The following is a 25,428-nucleotide window of genomic DNA, read 5'->3' as shown; positions in this document are numbered from 1 at the left end:
GTGATTCAAACTCTAAAAATAAACAAAAATAACACATAGTTTGTAGATGCTACTTTGTTACTTAACTGCCAAAAACATAATCTCACTTTCTTTAATATGCTTTGTCCTTCTGGTTTGAAAATTGTTCTCTTATTTAAACCTGGTCACTTTACCAGCTTTATATTTTTCCCCATAAAAAGAAAAAGGCGGGCTTCCCTGGTGGCGCAGTGGTTGAGAGTCCGCCTGCCGATGCAGGGGACACGGGTTCGTGCCCTGTTCCGGGAAGATCCCACATGCCACAGAGCGGCTGGGCTCGTGAGCCATGGCCGCTGAGCCTGCGTGTCCGGAGCCTGTGCTCCGCAATGGGGGGAGGCCACGACAGTGAGAGGCCCGCGTACCGCAAAAAAAAAAAAAAAGAAAAAGGCAAAAGAATTCTGAAATTATTCTAAATGAATGGTAACCCAGTCAACCTTAAGTCTTATGCATTTCCTGTTCACAAAAAACAACATATTTTTAAAATGACATAGTGTATTTCTGAAAATAATGAACTTTAGACACATGGCCTATAGTGGAAATCACACTGAACTGCACTGAAGTCTAACCCAGCTAGCTTGCTGTGTTCCTGGTAGATAGCTTTGCTCTTTATAAAAGGAGAGGTTTGAACTCCAGATCATCTTGGAGATCCTACTTAGCTGTATCACTTTATGATCCTGTGAAAATGTTAAGGCAGGCACACAATATTTAACAAAATCAAAATTTTTCAAAATGTATTTTAATTGAAAATAGATGTTTGACTTACGGAAAAATGTATTTTGAAAGGATAATTTCGTTAAGGATGTGAAACCAGTTAATGATCTTTCTTTTACCCCTTTTTTGTTTTCATTCTCACAAACACCATAGAGTGTGCTCTCACTGTCCACTGAATAACTCACGAGTAATCAAGTTTAGATTTCTAGGTTCTGTTTAATGTACAGGTTGTGACAGGTTTGGAGAAGGAGGAACAGATAGGACTCTGGCTGAATACTGCATGGTCAGAGTTTTTGACCACGAACCATATTAATAAATATACACACAACCCATAATATAAACATTTCATGAAACAGTATATCCTTGTTAGTACTGGTTGCAGTTCATCAAATTTGAATTTTATGACCCTTGTAAGAGTGACGGCCTGCAGTTAGAGAAATACTGCTGTGGACCTCAAGTCTTTTCTGTATTTTGCATTTACCTATCTTTCTGAATTTAACCTTCAACTTCTGGTTTGATCAGAACCAAAAATTGAGGAAGCACTGGCTTTGGGACCATATAGCAGGAGCTCCACTGTACGCCCTTGATTCTGTGAAATTCCAGCTATGAAACTCAATAAGATGTGAACCGTTTTTTTTTAAATAATTATCAGTGTTTAAAACTGGTCTTCTTTGCTGTTGTTTTCAGATTTGGCAGTGTGGAGGAACTTTGGAGATTGTTACTTGCTCACATGTTGGACATGTGTTTCGGAAAGCTACACCCTACACGTTTCCAGGAGGCACAGGGCAGATTATCAATAAAAATAACAGACGACTTGCAGAAGTGTGGATGGATGAATTCAAGAATTTCTTCTATATAATTTCTCCAGGTTAGCATTATCTTGCATTAGAATTACAAAACTAACTTTCTTGGTCTGATCCTAATGCATTCTGAATAGAGATAAGAAGGAGTGGAAGAGAACCTCTGAGCAGAGGCCAGACACCTACCTCATAGGTTGTTGTAAGGAGTAAAGGAAGTCACATACGTATAGAAGGTGCTTAGCAGAATGCCTGGTATATGTCATTAACAGTAACAATACACGATCCAGTCTTGCAGAAGTCACTATTGGTCCAGGTGCTTTCCATGTTCTTTTTTTTTTAAACCTAACTGCAACATTTAACATGTATATGAAAGCGTCAAGTATTTGAAGGCCAGTGCAGAGCCCTGTAACATGCCTCCAGGGACTTCTCTCCAGGAGTTTTTCTCTGCTCTTCTGAGTTTTGTGGCAACAGCTGTTCCATCAGCTATAAATCTGCCTGGCGTTGTTACCATTCCATCCTCTTCAATCACCACAAGCCTGTGCAGTGGTAGCGCACACAATTCAGTGAGCTGTGAGAGAGAAACCTGACTGGAAACAATTGCTCTGTTTAACCTCTGTTTCATATTTGGGCAAAATTGGTCTTTATTTTTGTTTTTGCCTTAACAAATATTAAACTTTTCTGACCCCATATAACTTACATTTGTATGTAATATTATTAGCATATATATCATTCTCAGATAAATTTAATTTTTCTTTGAAAAACACATATATTTCCTTGTTTTATACTTTGGGAGGTGGATTTATGGTATGTCACTTGTGTAGTCACACATCACCAAAATGATACTACTTTTCCTGTTTGACTGGCTTTTTAGATGCAATATATAAATAGAAATGTGTTACCTAACGGAACATTAATAATTCAGTCACTTATTTCTTTTAACAGGTGTTACAAAGGTAGATTATGGAGATATATCATCAAGACTTGGTCTAAGACACAAACTTCAATGCAGACCTTTCTCTTGGTACCTAGAGAATATCTATCCCGATTCTCAGATTCCACGTCACTATTTCTCTTTGGGAGAGGTAAAAAAAATATATGTGTGTGTGTGTGTGTGTGTGTGTATTCTGTGTGGTTATTATGTTCTCACTGATTTATAAAAAAGAATAGAGGTTACACTTCTAACAAGGGAGTACCTTCATATTAAAGTTACCTCAAATGTGAGAAAGTTCTTGTTAGTTGAAGCAGTCTACTTATTAATTTTTTATCATGTTATATTTTTGTTAAAATAAGAATGCTCTACCTCTCACCTTTCACAGTTGGACTTCTGTTACAGTATATTAGTGTCTTTGATAGACTTCTTATTTTAACAAACTGCCCCATTTAGTTGAAACCATATATTCCTAAAGCTAATGTCCTAGCATTAATTAGCCCAAATTAAAGTGTGAGGAACTTCAAAGTAAAGATAAATTGTAAAGAACTGACAAGGAAACTTGAAAGACCATTTATAATAAGTTGTATTTTTAACACCCATTTATTTTCCCTTGGGAGTCCGAAATCTCAGTGTGGGCATGGAGGTTGCAAAGACTGTTGGTTAGCATACTTATCTCTGATGATGCCTTTAGTCATTGCTCTTAGAATTCAGCAGCAGATCTTCTTGAAACTGAAATAATTTACTTATTAGTGCTTATAATTAGCCAACACAATTAGTTGTGCTTTGGAGTTTGGCCTTTTTAATCTTTGTGGGTGCCCACGATATAGGGTATGGTGTGAGAGAGTCTTGCCTTCTTATCTTCTGGTATAACTACCAGGATGGTCACAAGGAAGTATTTCTTGTGCCCTGTCCCACTGTTTTCCTAGAATGTCGATAGCCGTTCTTTCTGGTTCCCAGCCAAAGCTGTGCTCTGTGTGTAGGAAATCTAAATGGGTCCTTCTCTTTAGTCCAGGGGTCTGATCAAGTCAGGGGTTTTAGTAGTTTCATAGGGCTGCCATAATAAAATACCACTTCTGGCTTAAACACAGAAATGTATTGTCTCACAGTTCTAAAGACTAGAAAGCCAAGATCAAAGTGTGGGCAGGTTTGGTTCCTTCTGAGGTCTGTGAAGAATCTGTTCTCTGCCTCTTTCTAGCTTCTAGTGGTTTGCCGACAGTCATCGGTGTTCCTTGGCATGTAGAAGCGTCACCCTGATCTCTGCCCTCATCTTCACATGGCATTCTCCTGTGTACGTGTCTGTCTCCAAATTTGCCCTGTTTATAAGGACACCAGTCATATTGGATTAAAGCCTACCCTAATGACCTCGTTTTAACTTGATTACCTCTGTAAAGAACCTATCTCCAAATAATGTCACATTCTGAGGTGCTGGGGGTTAGGACTCCAACATGTGAATTTGGAGTGGGGACACAATTCAATCCATAACAAAGATTGAGCTAGGTGGGGCTGGGTTGCAGTTTTAGGGAAGACTTAGTTCACTTCTGGCTCATGTATGTTTCTTGGAGGGGTCTCTGTCTCCTCAACCCTGAAAGTTTTGCCTTTCTGAGGTTTTGAGATTAGTATACTTTAGCCTCCCACCTTGTTCAGTGGGGGGAACCAGTTGTTATTTTTTCAGGTCTTCTGTCTAGCAGGAATTTGTCTCCTAAGCACCAGGAGCTGTGGAAGATTTTTTTTTTTAATTTTATTGAAGTATAGTTGCTTTACAGTGTTGTGTTAATGTCTACTATACAGCAAAGTGATTCATTTTATATATATACACACACACACACACACACACACACATTCTTTTTCATATTCTTTTCCATTATGGTTTATCACAGGATATTGAGTATAGTTCCCTGTGCTATACAGTAGGACCTTGTTGTTTATCCATCCTATATATAATAGTTTGCATCTACTAATCCCATACTCCCTATCCATCCCTCCTCTACACCCCCCATTGGCAACCACAAGTCTGTTCTCTATATCTGTGAGATTGTTTCTGTTCTGTAGATAAGTTCATTTGTGTCATAATTTGGATTCCACATATAAGTGATATCATATGGTATTTGTCTTTCTCTTTCTGACTTACTCTGCTTAGTAATGATAATCTCTAGGTCCATCCATGTTGCTGCAAATGGCATTATTTCTTATGGCTGAGTAGTATTCCATTGTATATATGTACCATATCTTCTTCATCCATTCATCTGTCTATGGACATTTAGGTTGCTTCCATGTCTTGGCTATTGTAAATAGTGCTGCAGTGAACACTGGGGTGCATGTATCTTTTCAAATTATAGTTTTCTCCGGATATATGACCAGTTGTGGGATTGCAGGATCATATGGCAACTCTGTTTTTAGTTTTTTGAGGAACCTCCGTACTGTTTTCCATAGTGGCTGCAGCAATTTACATTCCCACCAACAGTGTAGGAGGGTTCCTTTTTGTCCACACCCTCTCCAGCCTTTGTTAGTTGTAGACTTTTTAATGATGGCCATTCTGACCAGTGTTAGGTGATACCTCATTGTAGTTTTGATTTGCATTTCTCTAATAATTAGCTATGTTGATCATCTTTTCATGTGCCTGTTGGCCATCTGTATGTATTATTTGGAGAAATATTTATTCAGGTCTTCTGCTCATTTTTTGATTGGGTTTTTTTTTGCTGTTTTTGTTGTTGTTATTGAGTTGTATGAGCTGTTTGTACAGTTTGGAAGTCCTTGTCGGTCACATCATTTGCAAATATTTTCTCCCAGTCCATAGACTGTCTTTTCATTTTGTTTAGGTTTCCTTTGCTGTGCAAAAGCTTGTAGGTTTGATTAGGTCCCGTTTGTTTATTTTTGTTTTTATTTCTATTGCCTTGAATGACTGACTTAAAACATTGGTATGATTTATGTCAGAGAATGTCTTGCCTATATTCCCTTCTAAGAGTTTTATGGTATCATGTCTTACATTTAAGTCTTTAAGCCATTTTGAGTTTATTTTTGTGTATGATATGACGGTGTGTTCTAATTTCATTGATTTACATGTCGCGATCTGTCCAACTTTCCCAGTACCACTTGCTGAAGAGACTGTCTCTTCTCCATTGTGTATTCTAGGCTCCTTTGTCAAAGATTAATTGACCATAGGTGTGTAGGTTTATTTCTGGGCTCACTGTTCTGTTCTGTTGGTCCATATGTCTGTTTTTGTGCCAAAACCACACTGTTTTGATTACTGTAGCTTTGTAGAATTGTCTGAAGTCTGGGAGAGTTATGCCTCCTGCTGTATTCTTTTTCCTCAGTATTGTGTTGGCAATTCTGGGTCTTTTATGGTTCCATATAAATTTTAGGATTATTTGTTCTCCTTCTGTGAAAAATGTCATGGGTAATTTGATAGGAATTGCATAAATCTATAGATTGCTTTGGTAGTACGGCCACTTTAACAATATTAATTCTTTCAATCCAAGAGCATAAAATATCTTTCCATTTCTTTGAATCATCTTCAGTTTCCTTTATTAATGTTTTATAGTTCTCAGCATATAAGTCTTTCACCTCCTTGGTCAGGTTTATTCCTAGGTGTTTTTTTTAAATGCAGTTTTGAAAGGGATTGTTTTTTTTTACTTTCCCTTTCTGATATTTCATTGTTAGTGTAAAGAAATGCACCCAATTTCTGTTATGTTAATCTTCTATCCTGCTACCTTGCTGAATTTGTTCATCAGTTCTAGTAGTTTTTGTGTGGAGTCTTTAGGGTTTTATATATATAGTATCATGGCATCTACATATAATGACAGTTTTCCCTCTTGAGATGTGGAGGATTTCATTCTCACTTTTAGCCACAGCTTCCCATCCACTGACAGCACAGCAAATGTCCCATGAGGGGAATGGCCTCGTATTTGGGGCTCCTCTGATTTTTATTTTGTCATGCTAGCCTTCACATAACCAGCATCACTGTGCTCTTTCCTTAAGGAAAAGGCCCTTTTGGGCCACACCCTGTTCTCAGCCTGCACCATCAGCAAATGTCCTTACTGAGGAAGACATCTGGTGATTGTCAGCTCACCCAGGGAGGGCTCTTCCCTTTCTGGGATTATAGTTCACCTCACCCTAATTGCTTCCATTGCTCTCTAATAGACTCAAAAATAGGATTTCTGCAATTCAGCTGTTTTTCCCTCTACTTGTTGGAGCAGAAGTGTTGGACTACTATGTGTTACTACTGAGAAAGTGCTTTTCCTCTTCTTTACTACAGTGCAATACCTCAAGCCAGGGGGCTATAAAGATTCTGGTTCTCCTTTCTTAATAATCTTCTAATTCCCCAAGGTCCCTCTTTTTATTAGGTCAAGGCAGTGATTTTCAATTTTCTGATTACAACCCAGAAGTGGTTTATAAATCAATTTAGCTACTTATGGCCAACATTTTTTAATAGCTTAGGAAATACTGTATGAAAGTGCATTGCTTATAGTAAAGAAACTTTGTTTTTACTGGGTCTGTCTGCAGTTCATTGCAAATCTTTATAAACCTTTAAATTATAAAATTGACTTTTTGAAGGCATGTGAATCCAAATAGAAAAAAAGAAAAACTCAACACTTCTGTGACAGGAATTGATAGCAGGGCAAAATTTTCTTTGTAAGTCACGACAGGGAATGTTGATTTGTGTGGACAGGGCCACCTCCAGGTCCCACCCCAGGACTGAATCTTCCTGACATTCAGGAAAAGTCGGCCCCCCCACCCCCGATCTGCAGGAGGTTGTCACTTCTTCCTTCCTTTCATTCATTCAACAAATATTTGCATACGGACTATTTGATAGATACTATTTTAAGTACTGGGAATACAGTGAATAAAATAAAGTCTCTGCTTTTGTGGATCTTACAGTCTCTGGAGAAAGACAGATTTTTCTTTTTTTTTTTTAAATATTCACGGTGTCAGGTGGTGGTAAGGACAAAGGGGATAGAATGACTTGTGGGCGGGAGTGGTGGTGCTCTTTTATGTGGAGTAGTTGAAAAAATCCTCTCTTATAAGGTGATTTTTGAGCACAGATCTGAAGGAAGTGAAGGAGCAAGTCAGATGAATTTCTGGGGAAAGAGTGTTCCAGGCACAAGGAAAACAAGTGCAAAGGCCCTAAGACAGGAATGTACTTTGGCACATTCCAGAAGCAGCAGAGAGGCCAGTTGTCTGGGTATAGTGGACAGGGGGAGAGCAGAAGAAGATAAGGTCAAGACGTAGTGAGGGCCAAATCACATAGAGCTTGTAGGCCATAGTAAGGACTTTGGGTTTTGTTCTGAGGTGGGAAGTTGCAGGGAGAGATGAGCAGACTTTCACTGAAAAGGATCAGATTGTCTGCTATGTCAAAAAGAACTCTGTGGGAACAAGAGTAGAACTGGTGTATTGGTGAAAGGAAAAGAATAGCCAAGGATTATATTAAGATTTTGACTGAGACTCTGGAGCAGTGAAGTTGGCCTTACTGAGATGGGAAGGCCTGTAGAGCAGGTGCAGAAGGCGCTCAGCAGTGCAGTCTGGGACATGTTAACATTTGATCCAGGTAAAGATAGTGGATAGATATTTGCATTAAAAAACCTGCAGCTTGGACAAAAGTTTGTGATGGAGATCTAAAGTTAGGGGTTGGCAGTATATAGGTGGTTTTTAAAACCACAAAACTTTATGAGAGCACCTTGCGGGGGGAGTGAATGTATTGTAGATGGACAAGAGGACTGAGGACCAAGCCATAAAAAACTCCACAATTTAGAAATTGTGAAGGTGAGAAGGAATCAGCCAAAAAGACTGAGAAGGAGAGAGCATTGAAATAGGAAGAGAGGGAATTCCCTGGCAGCCCAGTGGTTAGGACTCTGTGCTTCCACTGCAGGGGGCACAAGTTCTATCCCTGGTCAGGGAACTAAAGTCCCACAAACCACATGACATGGCCAAAAAAAAAAAAAAAAACAGTTACTATTTCTGAAATAGGAAAAGAACCAAGAAAGTGATGCCCCAGTAAGTGAAGGACTTGCTTCAAGAAAGAGGGAAGTGATCCATCGTGTGGAACACTGCAGAGAAAGGAGGGAGACAAGTCCTGAGAACCAGCCGTTGGATTGGTGAGGGAGACGCTGTCAGGAGGCTCCATCTCACTGTGTCAAGTGGGTTCCGGTAGAGATCGGTAGGGACGGAATCTCTGATGGCTTCACAGGAGATCAGGAGAAGAGGAAGTGGAGATCATGAGTGTGGATAAGAAATTTTGCTGTAAAGCTGAACAGAGAAATGAGTGGTAGCTGGAGGGGTAAATGGGGTTAAAGAAGGTTTTTTCTGTTTATTTTTACTAAGATGAAACTGTGCTGATGCCAAGGACACAAAAGAGAAAATGTGAAGATAGAAAAGAGCCACCGCTTGCAGGCGTCCAGGAGTCACGTTTAGTAGGTGGGGGAATGGGCTGTGGTGCACAGTGGAGGTAGAGGCTGGAGGGTGGGCAGTTCATCCACGCAGCTGGAAGGAAGTGGGGGCCGGGGCCAAGTCAGGCAAATTGTGGGTTGAGAGCTGGAGGCTGGTAGTTTGAGGTGGGAGTGTGAGGGACTTCTCTGGTGAGCTTTGTTTCTTCAGCTGAACACAAGATCGTTGGCTGAGAGTAAAGAGCGGGTGTTGGTGATGGGGGAAAGAGGAGGAGATGTAACGTGGAAAAGTAGGATGCGGTAGAGCAGCTAGATCACAGCGGGGAGCTGCGCGGTGGTGAGTTAGAAACTGATCAGCCTGGTTGCAGTGTCTTCCAGTGCCAGAGCGAGCACAGACTCCTTGTTTGTCCTTGGTAGTTCCTAAGGCTACTTCATGGTTGACCTGAGCTCCCTGCCTCTGAACTTTGTTGTGGTTTAAGGAAGTCACCTCAAACAAGCGAGGGTATGCGGAGTTCCTTGTCTCATTAGTGAGCATCCATTCCCTTTGCTGGGGCCTCATTCCAGTCAAGAAAGGCCCAGTGTGGGTGATGCCATGGGAAGATTGATAGCAGTTGCTTGCCTTCAGAATAAACAATGAGGAGCTTTTTTTTTTTTTTTCAGAACTGACCCAATTTTGGACAACACCTAGGCATTGTTAGCTAGGTCAGAATATAGGCATATTACAAAGAGCCACTTGTCTAACACACAGTAGATGATTGCCTAGGCAAGCTTGCCTTTTACCTGCCTCTTGCCAGCCGGCTTTCTATATAAGAAACAGATTTTACCCTCTGTGGCCTGCTTGTTATTACCTTAGTAACTAAGCAGCTGGTCTTAAGCATTTATGTCCTTAATACTAGGCCACACTGTCAGGTCGAAGCTCTGATTTTGGGACTGGGGTTGTTCTCGAGCACCAGCCAAAGTGCAGCTAGGGAGCTTGTGCTTGTGATAGCTCCACCTCTGTGAGCCTTCCTTTGCTAGGACTGGAATTTAGCCTATCAGGTACCTCTTGTCATGTTACAAGGGCCCAGGGAAACCTGAAGTCATAAGATTTTAGAGCAGAAAGGGAAATCGGAATGTGTACATTTAGCACGTCTGGCTCCACAAAGTCTGGCTCTCATAGCTCCTGTAGGGACCTGGAACTGAATAAATGTGTTTCATTGTGATATCTAGTTGTTGTTAATCCAAGAGGTGAATTGTCTAAACAGCAGACACAGAAAGCAAATAATCCAGACTCTTAACAGTGTAGCCAGGCTTATGGACTGACCATTTACTTTTCCACCCTAAAATTTACTGAGCATGAACTTTATGTCAAGCACCAGTCTGATGCTTTACAAATATTAACTCATTTCCCAGCACTCGGAGATAGGTGCTATTTTCCCCCACTTCACGGGTAAGTAAATTAAGGCACAAATAAATGGTTTAAGCAACGTGGCTCAGGTCACAACCACAAAATGGAAGAGACAGGATTTGAACACAGGCAGTCTGGCTTGAGAGCTTGTGCTGTTAACGACTAACACTCATACCCTTTCTCGTATCTAACAAGTATTACCCTCACGGCAGAAGGGGAAAAAGTAAATCTAGATTCCGTAATAGTAGATTCTAAGAATCCTTTAACTGCTTACATTGTCTACCCTAATGAAGGTGCCAGGATTCTGGAGGAGACTATAGCAGAAACCAAGAAACTTAGGCTCTGATTTCTTGCCTGGTTTCATTCCTGGTTTCCCAGGAATGAGTGCATTCACAATCATCAACTCATAAGGTTGAAAATAATATTTTAGTGACAGCTGTTGTACACCTGAGTTAAGGAGAACCAACAGCTATTGTGGACCTACTAGGTGTCGGTTTCTGCTGGGTCTCTGTATGTGTTACCTCACTAAGGGATCTCAGCAAATGTGAGAGAGAGTGTTATCCCTGTTTTACAGATGAGAAAATGAGGTTTGTGCAGCAACATTTCCCACTTACTATGTTCTAAAGAATGCTGGTGTCTGATATCTCTCAAGGTGCCTGTTAGAAAGGCAAGGGATAGGGGAGGAGGGGTGGATTTTATGGCCAAAAATGTTTGGGAAATGCTGCTTTATAAAAAGCAGCATTATATCCTTCTGTACTATCAGTCCCCATCCCTACCAAGAGTCTATGTTAAAAGGCTTTGAGAAGTCCTTCAGTAAAGAAAACCTATTCAAATTTGTTAATCTGGTATTTCCCAAACATACTTGATCACAAAATCATTTTTTCAGTGGCAGATACTGAAAAACAGTTTATTCAGTTGTTCAAATCATGGTTTTGGGAATAACTGTCTTAGAGTACTGACCTGCCAAGGTCACATGGCAGGTGGAGCCGGGCGTGAGGCCCAGCTCTGCGTGTCCCCCAACCCTGAGCTCTCATGCCTACCCATCTGCCTCCAGACACCTTGAAAGTGCGGCTATTTTCCCCTGACTGCATCGTTCATATATTGTTATGACTTTTTTTAAGTGTCAGATTTTGAGTAACCAAGTCTGGTACCTATTTCCATTCCAATATGAACATTGAAACAAGTATTATCACCACCATTCCATAGTTCACTAGAAAGCCGGTAATTGGTTACATAGCCTTAAAGCTGTATAGAATTACCATTTTGAACATCTGATTCAACTTTTTTTTTTAATGTTCCTAATTTTTCCCTTCCGCAAAGACTCTTCAAAGTTAACTCCCACCAAAGAAACCTATTAAATGATCTCCTGCCTCCTGACATCATAAAGAACAGAATTGTTCCCAAAACTCACCCCTAGTCATCCTGGTTTTTCATTTCCTTCAAAAATCATCTCACACACTCTGTAGGTGAGGTAGCCCACATGTATTACTACAAAGGAGGGGGATATTCCCTGAAAATTGTCTTCGCTAGCAATCTAACATGTGGAAAAACCAGCCTGAAGAGCAGCTCAAAGATGCCACTTTATGCGTTGAGCCAGACAGAATCCTCTCTGCCCAGGGACCAAACATCACAGCTCCCCTTCTACAGAAGGTCCTTCCTCACCGAGTGTGCGGGGCTTCTCTCCACCCCTCCCCTGCACTTTGGAGAAGTGCCATCAGGCCGCACCAGAGGCCCACCCACTCTCTGACCACCCGTCTCAGCTGGGCCACGTCTTGCTGATCAAGGTTCATTGTCACCAAAACAGTTGTTGGGAAGTAATGGTTTCCAGTCCTTGGAGAACTCTACTTTTAACATCTAGTTGTCAGTAGTATCCTCAAGGGTTGGAGGCTCAGATCTCTTATGTCAGAAAACAATCCAGAATTGTTCATAGGAATGGTGTAAGGGTGGTCTAAGCTGTTACAGGTAAAACTCATAGAACAATGCCTAGTGCAGAGTAAGTGTAATTTATTTGCTGTTATTTTTAGCAACATCAGTTATGGAAACAGAATAGCCAAAGTTGATTTATTATAAGATAGTTACTGAGTGATAGGAAGTCCAATTACATTTGGGGAGAATTTTATTTTTTATTTTTTTATTTTTTTGCGGTACGCGGGCCTCTCACAGCTGTGGCCTCTCCCATTGTGGAGCACAGGCTCTGGACGCGCAGGCTCAGCAGCCATGGCTCACGGGCCCAGCCGCTCCGCGGCATGTGGGATCTTCCCGGACCGGGGCACGAACCCGTGTCCCCTGCATCGGCAGGCGGACTGTCAACCACTGTGCCACCAGGGAAGCCCGAGAATTTTATTTTTTTAATTTTTATTATATTAAGTTTGATAAAAGATAATTATTTAACCAAAAAAACCCATTCCATGTGAGAGGGAGAAGCTGACAATAATGTTGGTTCTTCCCTAATCATTTCTGTGACATTTATCACCTTTCTTGAGAAACCTCTACATCTATATTTGAAAGAAAAAAATTGATGAAAACAAAGGACTGGGGAGTTTGTAACTTTTTCAAAAGTATAAGGAAATAATTGTTTTATATGAATATATGAGATAAAGACTCACCTTGTCAAAATTTGAACTAAATTTTTTGTCAAGTAAGATAGCCATGATCATCAAGTATTAATTGATTATCCATTAAGGTGCAGAAAGGTGTATTTTATGTAAAATTGTATCTAACTATAAAACCTTTTGTAAAATCTATTTATGAGGTAATAGGTTTCTGCTTTAAAATAACGGATAAAAAGATGATGTGCATTACGTGGTAAAAGAATTCCTGGATACTGATGTGATATGCTACACCCAGGAAAAAAAGGCCTTGTGATTTCCAGCTTGAATAATTTGACAGCTTGTGGGATTATTAATAAAACTAGGGGTATCAGGGGAAGGGGGGAATATATGGAGGAATGAAGATGGATGTTTGTTTTAGGTAGCACTCCTCAGGGTCAGGGGTGGAGTGGCAGGGGTATGTTGAAATATTCAGGTGAAGAAGTATTAGCATTAAGGAGTTGGAAAATCCTGTTTTTGCATGAACTGAGTTTGAGGTTTTGATGGAATAGCCAGATGGAGTTGACTAGCGATAAGGTGGCAGCACAGAATTATTACCGTTTCTGAGTCCACTACGTGCTAGACTCCGAAGTAGGCGTGTGGATGCACTGTCTTACCCAACCTCAACATAGAGCTGACTAGTCTCTCTTAGGAAATTGTCCTCAGAGGGTTTGGATCATTTGGACTTAAACCCAGGCCTCTCTTTTGCCAAAGCCCCAGTTCTTATTCTGATCCTCTGGGAATAATACAGTTATTCATACTTATGCTATTGTATCTTTATAAGAAAAAAATGCATCTGGACTTGTTAGTGCCTTATTAAAATAGTGGAATAATACGTAGACTATACATGTTTATAAAAATAAATGGGTTATTTGTGGTTTTAACTTTCCCCCCAGTTTCTCTCTCACACACAATTACTCCTTTTCTATCTACATGACATGACAGATATAGTTTGTCCCACTTCTCCCTTCCGGCTTACCTGCTGACAGTACCACCCATGACAACAGATTTAGAACTTTACAAATGTCTATTAATTTGCCATATGCTTTTAAACTGTAGTGGTTCAGAGGAAAAAAATATATCACTGCTTAAAATATTCTTCCTAATTCAGATGACTGATTCAACTTTTTTATGTAACTGACAAGTACCTAATGGAAGAATGGTGTTTACACTACACACCATGCTTAGGCTTTCCAGTTAAGCCAAGTTCCAGGTTCTTTGCTTAGAAAATACCCACCTTGGGCTTCCCTGGTGGCGCAGTGTTTGAGAGTCCGCCTGCCGATGCAGGGGATGCGGGTTCGTGCCCCGGTCCGGGAAGATCCCACATGCCGCGGAGCGGTTGAGCCCGTGAGCCATGGCCGCTGAGCCTGCGCATCCGGAGCCTGTGCTCCACAATGGGAGAGGCCACAACAGTGAGAGGCCCGCGTACGGCAAAAAAAAAAGAGAAAATACCCACCTTGAGCCTCCTAAAAAGTCATCAAAGTAGTTATCAATAGTAATGCCCCCTTATCTTGGTGGCAAACAGTGTCCACAGGGAGCTGTTAAGTTGCTTTATATTATTAGGCAAACTAGAGCTTACTGAGTTAAATACAAATCATAGAAGAACAGTTTGGGATGAAAGAAAGAAAGAACTTAAAGGATTTCTCCATGAAACACAAAAATTACTTATATAAATAGTAAGACCTTTCTAGATCACAGAATCTTAGATAGCCAGACAGTGATTTTTTTTCCCTCCCAACTCATAGCCCTTACCTAAGGAATTAAGAGATTTAGTGGGAAGTTTAGATTGATTTTAATGTGTGTGTTAGATATGTATGTGTCTGTCTAGTTAACCTCTCTAACTCGTGATATTTTTCATTATTCATTGTCCCCCTAGATACGAAATGTGGAAACAAATCAGTGTCTAGATAACATGGCTAGAAAAGAGAATGAAAAAGTTGGAATTTTTAACTGTCACGGTATGGGAGGTAATCAGGTGAGTATTTTAGTAAAGCTTTAAAGGGGTAATTTTTGGATTTGTTTTCATCTTCTTCCTTTTTTATTTCATGACATCATTCAGGAAATATTTTCCTACCTTTAAAGAGAAAATAATAAAGACTTTAGGAGAATAGAGCCTTCAATCTAATGATTATTTTTTAAATGAAACATTTGTAAAAGGCCCTTTCTGAGAACTGTGTTTACATTGTTGTACGTGAGATTTATTCTGCCCTTTTTAGTCAAACAGATGACAACCCTTGACAGTACACTCCGTATATACAGAGAACTTAAGATCATTTTTTTTTTCCTCTCTGCAAAAATAGTGGTGTCTTTTCTGAGTTATTTATTCTCCATTACACTAAGAAAGTTCAAAAAGCATGTATCTTGAAATACTTGTCTTTTTCGCTGCCAGATTCTTGGGCATATAAAACGCTAATTTATTTTGCTGTTAAAGCTTATATGTGTGCATTTTTGTTTTTCAGGTTTTCTCTTACACTGCCAACAAAGAAATTAGAACAGATGACCTTTGTTTGGATGTCTCCAAACTTAATGGCCCAGTCACAATGCTCAAATGCCACCACCTAAAAGGCAACCAGCTTTGGGAGTATGATCCGGTGGTAAGTTATCCAGTTGAATATAGGAATAAAATTGGGTGTCATTGGGTGTATTGTATAAAATATTTTATATCTAGAAGAGTGAATTCTTGTGGAATCTGCATATGGATCAAATTGTTCTTATATTCCAAGAATTGACAGGTAGGAAAAGCAATATACGTAAAATAAATATGTTTTAATCTCTCCAGTAATTAAATTAGAATTGCCTCCAGTCCCTGGGTCCTTGTTGTTACTATGTAATCACTCTTCCCTCCGTATGTCCTTAAGCTTTGCCAGCCACTGTGGTAGAAATGGAACGGTTAAGTAGGCTTTTAAAATTACCGAATTAAACACTGAGGTAAAAGGTGAGATTTAATTAACGAAATTCTCTGGCTCAGTGATTTTTCAGTGACATATATAATAAAACTATTTGTCTTTGCTTTCCTCTGGAGCCACTCCCTCTCCCCACCTGCTATATGTTGTACTCAAATAGCGGTACTTAAAAGCAATCAAAGCATCTCCAGTAAACCTCTCTTCCTTTCCTCATACCTGGCTAACCTCCCAACTTATGCTTTTTTGCTCTATGGTTCTGGAACCAGCACCAGCATCTTCAATATATCTTTCTCTGGTTCTTTTTCTTCCGCTTACAAGCACTGGTTTTCTTCTTCATGTTGGGACAGACTTTTGCCTATTTTATTTTGTACATACCATCCTACTTTTCTCCTGTGCCGTATGATGGCGAGTGAATGGCTGGCACTTGTGCCTCTGGTTCTTCAACCTGGCTTCTGCCTTGGTCTGACACTATATAGAAACAGCCCCTGGATGCAAAGCCAGGACATTCTCGTCTCTTTTTCTTAACTTCTCTGTAGTATTTACTATTGCTAAGCAGATGCTCTTTTAAAATCCTTGTATCCATTGGCTTTAGATGCACTACTGTTTAGTTTCTTCTCTTAGCTTTTTCTCTACTTCTTTTGTCTGCTTGGCTCACTCTGCTGCTTCATTCTACCCCCTCAATGGAGATGCCCAAACCAAGTTGTGACTTTGGCTGTCTTTTCTCCGTATACTGCATCACATACAAACCCTGGTCTACTTTTCATCTTCGACCAGCTATTCCCTGAACGTATCCTGTACTTTCCCACTTTACATTTAAGATCATACAGTTCCATCTGCCTAACAAATCCTGCCTGTTCTTGAGAGCCCAGAATTGACATCACTTCCGTGGATCGCAGCCAGAAATTAGCTCTCTCTGTCTTAATTACAATTGTCTCTGACCCCTGTAATTCTGTGCTTCTTTGTAGTTATTTATCTACCAGTCTTTTTCTCCACTATTAGTTAGATCCTGGAGGGCAAAGACCATGTTTTATAAATCCTGGGTCTCCCTTCACAGTATCAAACTATAGTTAAAAAAAAAGTGTGTGTGTGTGTGTGAGAGAGAGAGAGCGAGCGAGCGAGCAGTAGCTCAGTTAATATGACTGTTGGAAGTGGCCTGAATATTCTGTTGCAGGGTTTTCCATGGTGCATGCCGTTGCCATTTTGGATGTAGCTGCCCCAGGTCCTGCAGGATATATGGCATCTCTGAGTCCAGACAGTAAATGCCAGTGGCACCCCACAGTCATTGTGAAGCCAAAATATTTTGAAAATTAAAAAGCCTCCCAATTGTATATGTTCATTGAAGAATGATGGTATGTTTAATTAGGTAATATAAACCTATTTATAGTAGCATGAACAAATAGTGGTTTAGTTTTTTCTTAAGTCTGGATGTAAGTGGCTTCTGGCATGGATTCAGTGATACAGTGATGTCAGGGATAACATTGCAGCAATATTCTTGGCTTTTTCTTGTGGCCTCTAGAAGGCTGCTACAGTGCTCACCATCACACCCAACTCAAGACAGGAAGAAGGGAAGAGGAATGTTGCACTACTGCGTGAATTGCTCTTTATCAGGAAAGCCAAAGCTTTTCCTGGATCCCCTGCAGCAGGCTCTGCTGTGCCCCATGGGCCAGAACTTCATCTCATAGTGATCCCCCAGCCATAAGGGGAGGCTGGGAAAGCAGGCATTTGCATTTCCAGTCTTTATGGTGTGATGTGGCCAGGAGACAGGGAGTGGGAATGGCCATTGGCAGACTGTGTATAAGATACACAGTCTACCACAGCAGTTATTCAGAAGTAGATGTTTGCTTAGAAATTAAGGAGCCTAGAAGTGATTTAGGATATTTTGAAAGAACCAGTTATGAGTGTAAAGTTTTAAAACCCCTGGAGCACTCTGCAAGGTGTCTTCACTGAGATTAAATTCTAGTATTGCCGGCTGGGTTCTCCCAGAAGCAGACTCCACTCCAAGGTTCGTATTCAGGATGTTTATTAGGGAGCATCCTTTAGATCAACACCTGTGAAAAGGGAGACAGAAGAATTGGCAGAGGGAGGAGTCAAGCTGCAATGTGGGTCCCACAGTCTGAGCTGACTGCACAGGGAGCTCCGGACGGCCCATCAGAGTTGTCCTGCCTCCATCAGTTGAAAACTGCAGTCTGGAAGAATAACACTTATGTCAGTAATGTATAATCTAAAGTCATGAAATCTTAGATTTCAAAGGAACCCTAGAAATAAAATTCAGGACATTGTTTTTAATACATGTGGACATTGAAGCCCAGAATGGAAGTTAATTGCCCAAGGTCACAGAGCAGGTAAATGGTGTTACCAGATCTCAGACAGACCTGGGATTCTTAATCCAGGATTCTTTGCACAATACCATACTGTCTTCTATTAAATTTGTATATTATATCTTTGTCTTGTTTATAGTATACATTGCAGAGAGTTTACGACACCAGGCTCTTTTGCTTTGACTACTTGTAGCTGTCCTTTCTGGAATGAAAATGTAGATTTTAACACAGTTATATCTAGAGATTAGGGGTAGAGGGTGGCAAATTATTTTTTTTCTAGGTTGCAGGTGGACTTTATGCAATGATAACTATAGCTTTCATCCTCCTTTCAGAGGTTACAATTAGCCTGTTGCCTTAGTTACACTCTTTCTGTGTGGAAACTAGTCCATGCTGATGGATCCTCTGCTGAGTACGGTGACCACAGTCCCCACAGAGTCACGAGCCACAGAACTGTGCCCCTGCTGTCAGCAGCCAGAGAGCTGTGTCTGGAACAGGGCTCTTCACCAGAGTCCTGGTCTCCTGAAGGGATGTTAGCTTCCTGAAATTATAGGGATTCTGTCTTAATTTTGAGCAGTTAAATACCCAGCATGTATCAATAACCTCTGTCTTTGTTACAAGTTTATTTTAATGATTCTCAATAAGTGAAATAATGACATTTTTAAAAATTAGGGTGATAAAGACCAATTTCCCAACTAAGTTTTTTGTTGTGCTTTTTTGTTTTTATTAATACTGACAGTGGGCCTGATGAAGTTGGCCACTCAGAGAAGCTTTGAAGGGCCTTCTGGAATGTTTGGGGGGTTCTTTTTAAAGTGCTTTGTTTTTGTCTTACAAATGACCAAAGGCCTTAGCAGCAAGCTGTGTGCTTCGCTCTCGGGGCTGCCAGACTGTGTCCGTGGCTGCTCAGGATGTTGTATGAGTGCCTCTGAGCTGGGCGGCACTTTCTGTTCATTATCTTAACATTTCCGCACAGCTCTAGAAGCATTCTTGTCCCCATTTTATAGATGAGGGACCTGGGGCTGAGAGAGGTTTTTGCTCAGGGGCATATTGTTGACATGTGACAAATCTGGGGTTCACTACAGAAATGTCTGACTGCAAAGTGCATCCCCTCAAAACAAACTACACAGCATCTGCATAAAAGTAAAAACAGCCCCAGCCATGCTGACTTTTCCCGGTCTTTTTATATATGTATGTATGCATGTATGCATGTATGGCTGCGTTGGGTCTTTGCACAGGCTTTCTCTAGTTGCGGAGAGCGGGGGCTACTCTTCGTTGCGGTGCGCTACTCTTTGTTGCGGTGCGCAGGCTTCTCATTGACGTGGCTTCTCTTGTTGCAGAGCATGGGTTCTACAGCGCAGGCCTAGTAGTTGTGGCGCATGGGCTTAGCTGCTCTGTGGCATGTGGGATCTTACCGGACCAGGACTCGAACCCGTGTCTCCTGCATTGGCAGGCAGATTCTTAACCACTGCGCCACCAGGGAAGCCCTTCCCGGTCTTCTTGTTATGCATTTATTGGAGCTAAAGTATCTAACACTGACCCTTCGATATTACTGAAGTCAGTGTTGAGAGTAAACTGTGACATCTGCGAATGTGCACTGCCTTTTGCCAGCTTCCACATGGAGCATAACACAGAAGTGACTGAAAGCTAAAGTAGCTGTACTGTATACAGTCATTAGGTTTTGCTTTGTTTGAAGTTCAAATAGGTACAAACGAGGCCTTATGAAAATGAAATGTTCCTTATGAAAATTAAATGAGATAAAAGAATTACATTAAAATAGAGCCGTGAGTAAAAATGTGTGAATAAACATATTTCCTTATAGTTACATACTTATTAGGATAACGCTTAATGCAGATTCCTACATAGCTGCTTTGGAGTTCTCCACCTGACCGGGGCTTGGTATCGGATTCATTAGTATGGTCAGTATGTGTCTGTTAACTCTCATCTGTCATGTTCTTTTGAAATTATCCTAAAAATCAGCATGACAGCATCAAGTCCGGAATGCAGACAAGTAGAGAGGAAGGTATATAGCCACATCTGTCAGCCACTTATTAAGGACTGTTGTATAAACCTTACGATTTCGAGTCTTCAAAAAGACCTGAGTTTCTAAAGACTTGAAACTTGGAATCACAGAATTAATTTGAAGAGCCTTATCATGGGAAAACGAAGCAGTTTTGAGATAGCTTTTTGAAAATAGGTTGAGGATCCTAAATTAGAAATCACTAATCTGATCACTTTTTTAGGAAACTGAAGCACAAAAAAGTAAAATTTCTCACAGTATTACAGAGCTTATGGCAGAATTGGGACTTAGAATTGAGGTCATCTGACTGCAAATCCAGCAGAATGCACTGTACCCCCAGTGCCTTTCTCCCCTGACATAGCTCTTAATGCTGTCTTTACACAGGTACATTTCTCCATTGTCTTAAGTAATCCCTTTTCTACAGAGGAATTTCATAATCACAAAAAATGGTTGAGGTGTTTTGGTTTTGTTTTCCACTTTCATATTAAGACTTCTTTCCTGTCATTTTCAGAAATTAACCCTGCAGCATGTGAACAGTAATCAGTGCCTGGATAAAGCCACAGAAGAGGACAGCCAGGTGCCCAGCATTAGAGACTGCAATGGAAGCCGGTCCCAGCAGTGGCTTCTTCGAAATGTAACCCTTCCAGAAATATTCTGAGACCAAATTTACAAAAAAAGAAAAAAATAAGGATTGACTGGGCTACCTCAGCATACATTTCTGCCACATTCTTAAGTAGCAAAAAAGGAAAAGTGCTTTCCTCCTGCAGGATGTAAGGTTTATCAGCCATTAAAACTTAAACTGCTCTCTCTTTCACTAGCTGTGAACCGGCCTTCCTGTCCAAGGACATGAAACTACGTTAGTAGCGAGATTGTGCACACTGATGTTTACAAGATTAAGAGTCTTTCATCAAGAATCATTGTAAAGAATATTCAGACTGAAACAATCTACGAAATGTGCTTTCCAGAGAGCTGCACCTTTTATGGTTTGCTTGCACATCAGTCATTTCTGCTGAATGTGCTGTTATAATGAAGAGATGTCCAAGATTTTTTTTCTGATTAGAACTGGTAGCCAGTATATTAAATATTGATATAAAAATAAATGAAAAAGAACTGGAACCAGATTCAGAATCATGAAAACATTTTTACAATTAAAAAGACTATATTAAACAGGGTTTAAAGGAAATTAAAACAGAACTATGAGAAGTACAATTTGTTATAGTATAGTATCAAATTTCTATATAGATTTTATACCTCAGTGGGGGAAAATAACTGATTCCAATGACATTTCATTCTGTTTTCATCTGTGATAGTCATGGATGCTTTTTTTTTCCTTGGGGTGCTGAAATTGAGCTGAAAAAGTGGCTCCTTGAACGTAGTTTTAATTGCTTTCTACAGTTGTTTTTTTTATTTGGTTTGTGGGCTGTTGGAATTGTAATTTTTAATTGCCTTCAAAAAATGGAGATTTAAAATAATGTCTGGTTTCACTGAACAAGTTTGATATCTCAGTTGCTCTTGGGTCAACTGGCTTATAGACTTTCTCTCACACACAAATTTCTTATTAGATTTTCAACTTCCTAACTTGATTCAACTGACTATGTTTAATACCCAAGATTCATACTACTGTACTACAGATTTGTTTTCACAGCAATAAATCTTCTGTTCTTTGTTTATGATTCCACTCAATAGACAGCCTGCAGAAGTGATTTATTATTTGGGTATTTGGAGATGATACCTTTGATGGTTTTTTGGAAAAAACTTTTTTCACTCCATACTCAGATGTGCTTCATTGTCAAGTGCATATTTAGATTAGGTTCTTGAATTGTAATGTTGATCTGCTGCTTTTTTTTTAATAAAATTTGACTGAAAATGTTTAATTGGCATTTTTTAATGAGTTAGCTGAAGAAGTGCAACTATTATTCCATATTATTAGTCCTGCATTTCTTCCCTAAATTGCATTTAGGTTAAATCTGTTTTATTTTTCTGATTTTTAATACAAGATAACCTGAGTATTGATTAAAGTTGAGTATCAATTAAATTGTTTTAATTATCGAAAGAAAATCTGATTGTGACATTTTTCCTGATACGTAAAGCAGTCCATTGGCAAAAGTGCATATATTTTTCTTCCTATTTGTAAGATTATATTTAATGATATTTTCTTTGTCAAAGGCTCTCACTGCAGGCAGTGCTATTTCTTGTGCCTAAAAATGTTGTTGCATCACTAATGATGCTTGCCAAGTTGAGTGTACAGAAAGTTTCTCATATCCTATTCGTTAATATCAAGCACATGTGGATGCTTTAGGGTGAGGCTGTAGTACAGAATGCACAAATTTTGTCCCCAGGAAATCTGAGACAAAGGAGGTGCTGGATGGGGTTTTTTTCCTATTCCATGAGCTGTGTTAATGCTATCTTTGGTAGGCCTTATGCTTGAATAAACCAGATGTCTAATCAATAAATTATTTTCATGCTCAGAATTTCAGGTTTTTGTACTCTAGTGTAGGTTGGTCTTATTTCTTACTGTAAGAAAACTTAACAGCAATGTAATTTAAGGTTTTGTTGTGTTTTTTTAAGAGGGGGATGTGAGTGATTTAATTCTTGGTTACTTTTAGAATCCAATAGATAATCCCATTGCCTTTATTTTTCTAATTAAAGAATTCCTAAGTACTTTGAAAATATAAAATATTCCTGAATAGTTTTGCTTTACATTGGTTTTATCTGAAGTTAAAATAGATCTCTGTTCTCTATAGCTCTTTGTAGATTAGGCAGTGTGCTAAACACTGTTAAAAATTAAATTGGGAAGAAAGGAATGAATGAAGAAGAAAGCAAAGGATGAAAAGATGGGATTATTACTTGACTAGTGAATAATTCGTAAATGTGACAGTTAAGGACAATTTGAATCTCACCAATCTGTTCACCCTACTCCAATCCCAACCCATTTTAATATGTCTTTCTGTTCTAATTGGGATCTTGAAAAATAGTACTTTGTTCACCGTTCTGCAAATAAAAGGCAGCATGTAGGTCATGTCCTCATTTCCCTATTCTACATTCAGCTGAAAAACAAAGGTTTCTCTGTAAAGATTTGGTGCTGTCTCCATTTTTTAAGAACTATACCAAGAATAAATTTAACTCCAGAATTACATATTCTGCAAAGGAGAAGGAAATCAGAAAGAAGGTAGTATTTCTGAGGTGATAACTGTAAAAAGAGGTATACAAAGAGTGAATCACTTTTTACTGTTCAGAAAATCAGATGTTTCCAATTATATGACACTGCTCCTATTCTCTGATTTCTTGAAGTGTTTGCTTGATAAATCTATCAGAACTGATAATTTTGCAGGATATGAGGCAAAACTCAGTTGTACTGTCTATACACTAGCAACAAACAATTGGGAATTAAATTTTAAATATATAATTTATCATCAAAGAAGTCAAATACCTCAAAAGTAAGGTAACAAGAGAGGTGCAAGACTTCTACCCGGAAAACAACAAAACATTGCTGAGAGAAACTGTGGAACACTGCAATCGATACGTTATGTTCATGAATTGAAAGACTACATACTGTTAAGATCTCATTGCCCACAAATTGATCTGCAGATCCAATGAAATCAAAATGAGGCTTTCTTGTAGAAATTGGCAAATATACATGAAATGCAGCAGACCCAAAATAGCCAAGAAAATCTTGAAGAAGAAAAAAAAGTTGGAAGACTTTACTCGATTTTATGACTTGCTTTAAAGCTACAGAAATTGAGTGTGGTACTAGAGTTAGGACAGACGTAGATCAATGGATAGAATAGAGAGTCCAGAAATAGATCCACACGTATGTAATTACTGACTTTTCAACAAAAACACCAAGCAATTCAGTAAGTTGTTATGGAATGTGATTTCAGTTGGACCTGGAGTAATGATACCTGTATGAGAAAACACCAAACATTGATGCTTTAATGCAATGTGCATTTATTCAAAATTGATCAGAGACCTAAATGTGAAGGCAAAGCAAATCTTCTAGAAGAAAACAGTATCTCCATGACTCTCAGGATAGGCAGGTATTTTAGGACACAAAAGATGTCAACCATAAAAGATAAAAACTGATAAATTTCACCAAAATTAAACCCTTCTCATCAAGAAGATACTATTAAGGTAAAAAGGCAAGCCATGACCAAGGAGAAAACATTTGCAATACATGTAAATGACAAAGGATTCATATGCAGAAAAACAACTTGTAAAAGCCATTTCAAAAGTAACACAATATAAAAATCAGTGACTTGAATACACACTTCACAGAAGCTATCCAAATGTGCAATTAGCACAGGAAAAGGTGCCCAACATCAGTCATCAGGGAATGCAAGATGAAACCATGAAACCACAAGGAAATCACACTGCGTACCTGCTGAATGGTGAGAATGTGGAGCAACTGGTGTATGTCAATTGGTATTGTCACCTTGGGAAAGAGCTTGCCAGTTCCTCGTAAAGGTAAACATTTGCCTACCCCATGACTCAGTGACTCTACGTCCACAGATACAACCAAGAGAGACAAGTATATGGGCCCACAGCAAGATTTGTGCAAGAATATTCTCATAGTTCCAAACTGGGAACTACCCAAATATCCATCAGCAAGTTAGTGGATAATCAAACTAATGGTACATTTATACACTGGGATATTAGTCTGCGATTTTAAAAAGTGAATTCCTGATAGAACAACAAGGATAAGTCTAAAAAATGTTGAACAAAGAAAGCTAGACATGTTACATTTATATCAGGTTCAAGAACAGGCAAAGCAAATACAGAGTGGTTACCTCTGGGTGAGCACAGGGTGGAAACAAGCATGAGAGAACTTTCTGGAATGATGGGAGTATTCTATAAAGTGATTTAGATGATGGTAACATGCATAAACTATTAAAATTTTTTTGAGCTGTGTACTTAGGATATATGCATTTTATTGTACGTGAATTATACCTCAATAAAGTACTGGGGGAAATAAGGAAGATAGCAAGATTTTCTCCACTGCTACAAAACACCCAGAGGCTGAATAAATTACAACTAACATATTTCCTATTGGGATGCTGAGCTCAGAAGAAAATATAGAAAATCCCTAATGTCTGGGGGAAAAAAAGGATACATAAACTTAAGCCACAGATGTAACTGCTAAACATGAAAGCCCTTCCTCTCCAAGGACAAAATATAGTAACCAGAGTTTGGGGAATAGGAGCTTAGGCCTGAACAAAGTTGGAGAATTAAAGATATGCATAAAGCTGGGATAGTCAGAGGAGTTACACCTAAGGATAGGTGAAGAAGTCTGGCACCTCGTGAAGGAAACCAAAAAGTGGTTGACTAACTCTGCCCCTCTTGCGAGTGTAAATGGTGATGAGGATGGTGCCACCTCTGTAATCATA

At 39.5% G+C, this 25,428-nt stretch overlaps 1 protein-coding gene across 2 annotated transcripts in view; it reads left to right on the top strand.

Moving 5' to 3' along the window:
* The window catches only part of GALNT1 (polypeptide N-acetylgalactosaminyltransferase 1), a 126,748-nt gene extending 103,517 nt beyond the window's left edge, over positions 1–23,231 (top strand). For both annotated transcript variants that reach the window (XM_060311205.2, XM_030876537.3), the window contains 5 exons: positions 1,414–1,594; positions 2,469–2,608; positions 14,686–14,784; positions 15,269–15,403; positions 20,556–23,231. In XM_060311205.2, coding sequence (XP_060167188.1) covers positions 1,414–1,594; positions 2,469–2,608; positions 14,686–14,784; positions 15,269–15,403; positions 20,556–20,702 — 702 coding nt within the window. In that variant the 3' untranslated portion in view covers positions 20,703–23,231. The remainder of the gene's footprint in view (positions 1–1,413; positions 1,595–2,468; positions 2,609–14,685; positions 14,785–15,268; positions 15,404–20,555) is intronic.
* The last annotated feature ends 2,197 nt before the right edge of the window (positions 23,232–25,428 follow it).

The sequence above is a fragment of the Globicephala melas genome, chromosome 13 (assembly GCF_963455315.2).
Source record: "Globicephala melas chromosome 13, mGloMel1.2, whole genome shotgun sequence".
Classification (NCBI taxonomy): Eukaryota; Metazoa; Chordata; class Mammalia; order Artiodactyla; family Delphinidae; genus Globicephala; species Globicephala melas.
Note: the sequence above shows the minus strand (reverse complement) of the source record. Positions and strands in the feature narration are given on the sequence as shown.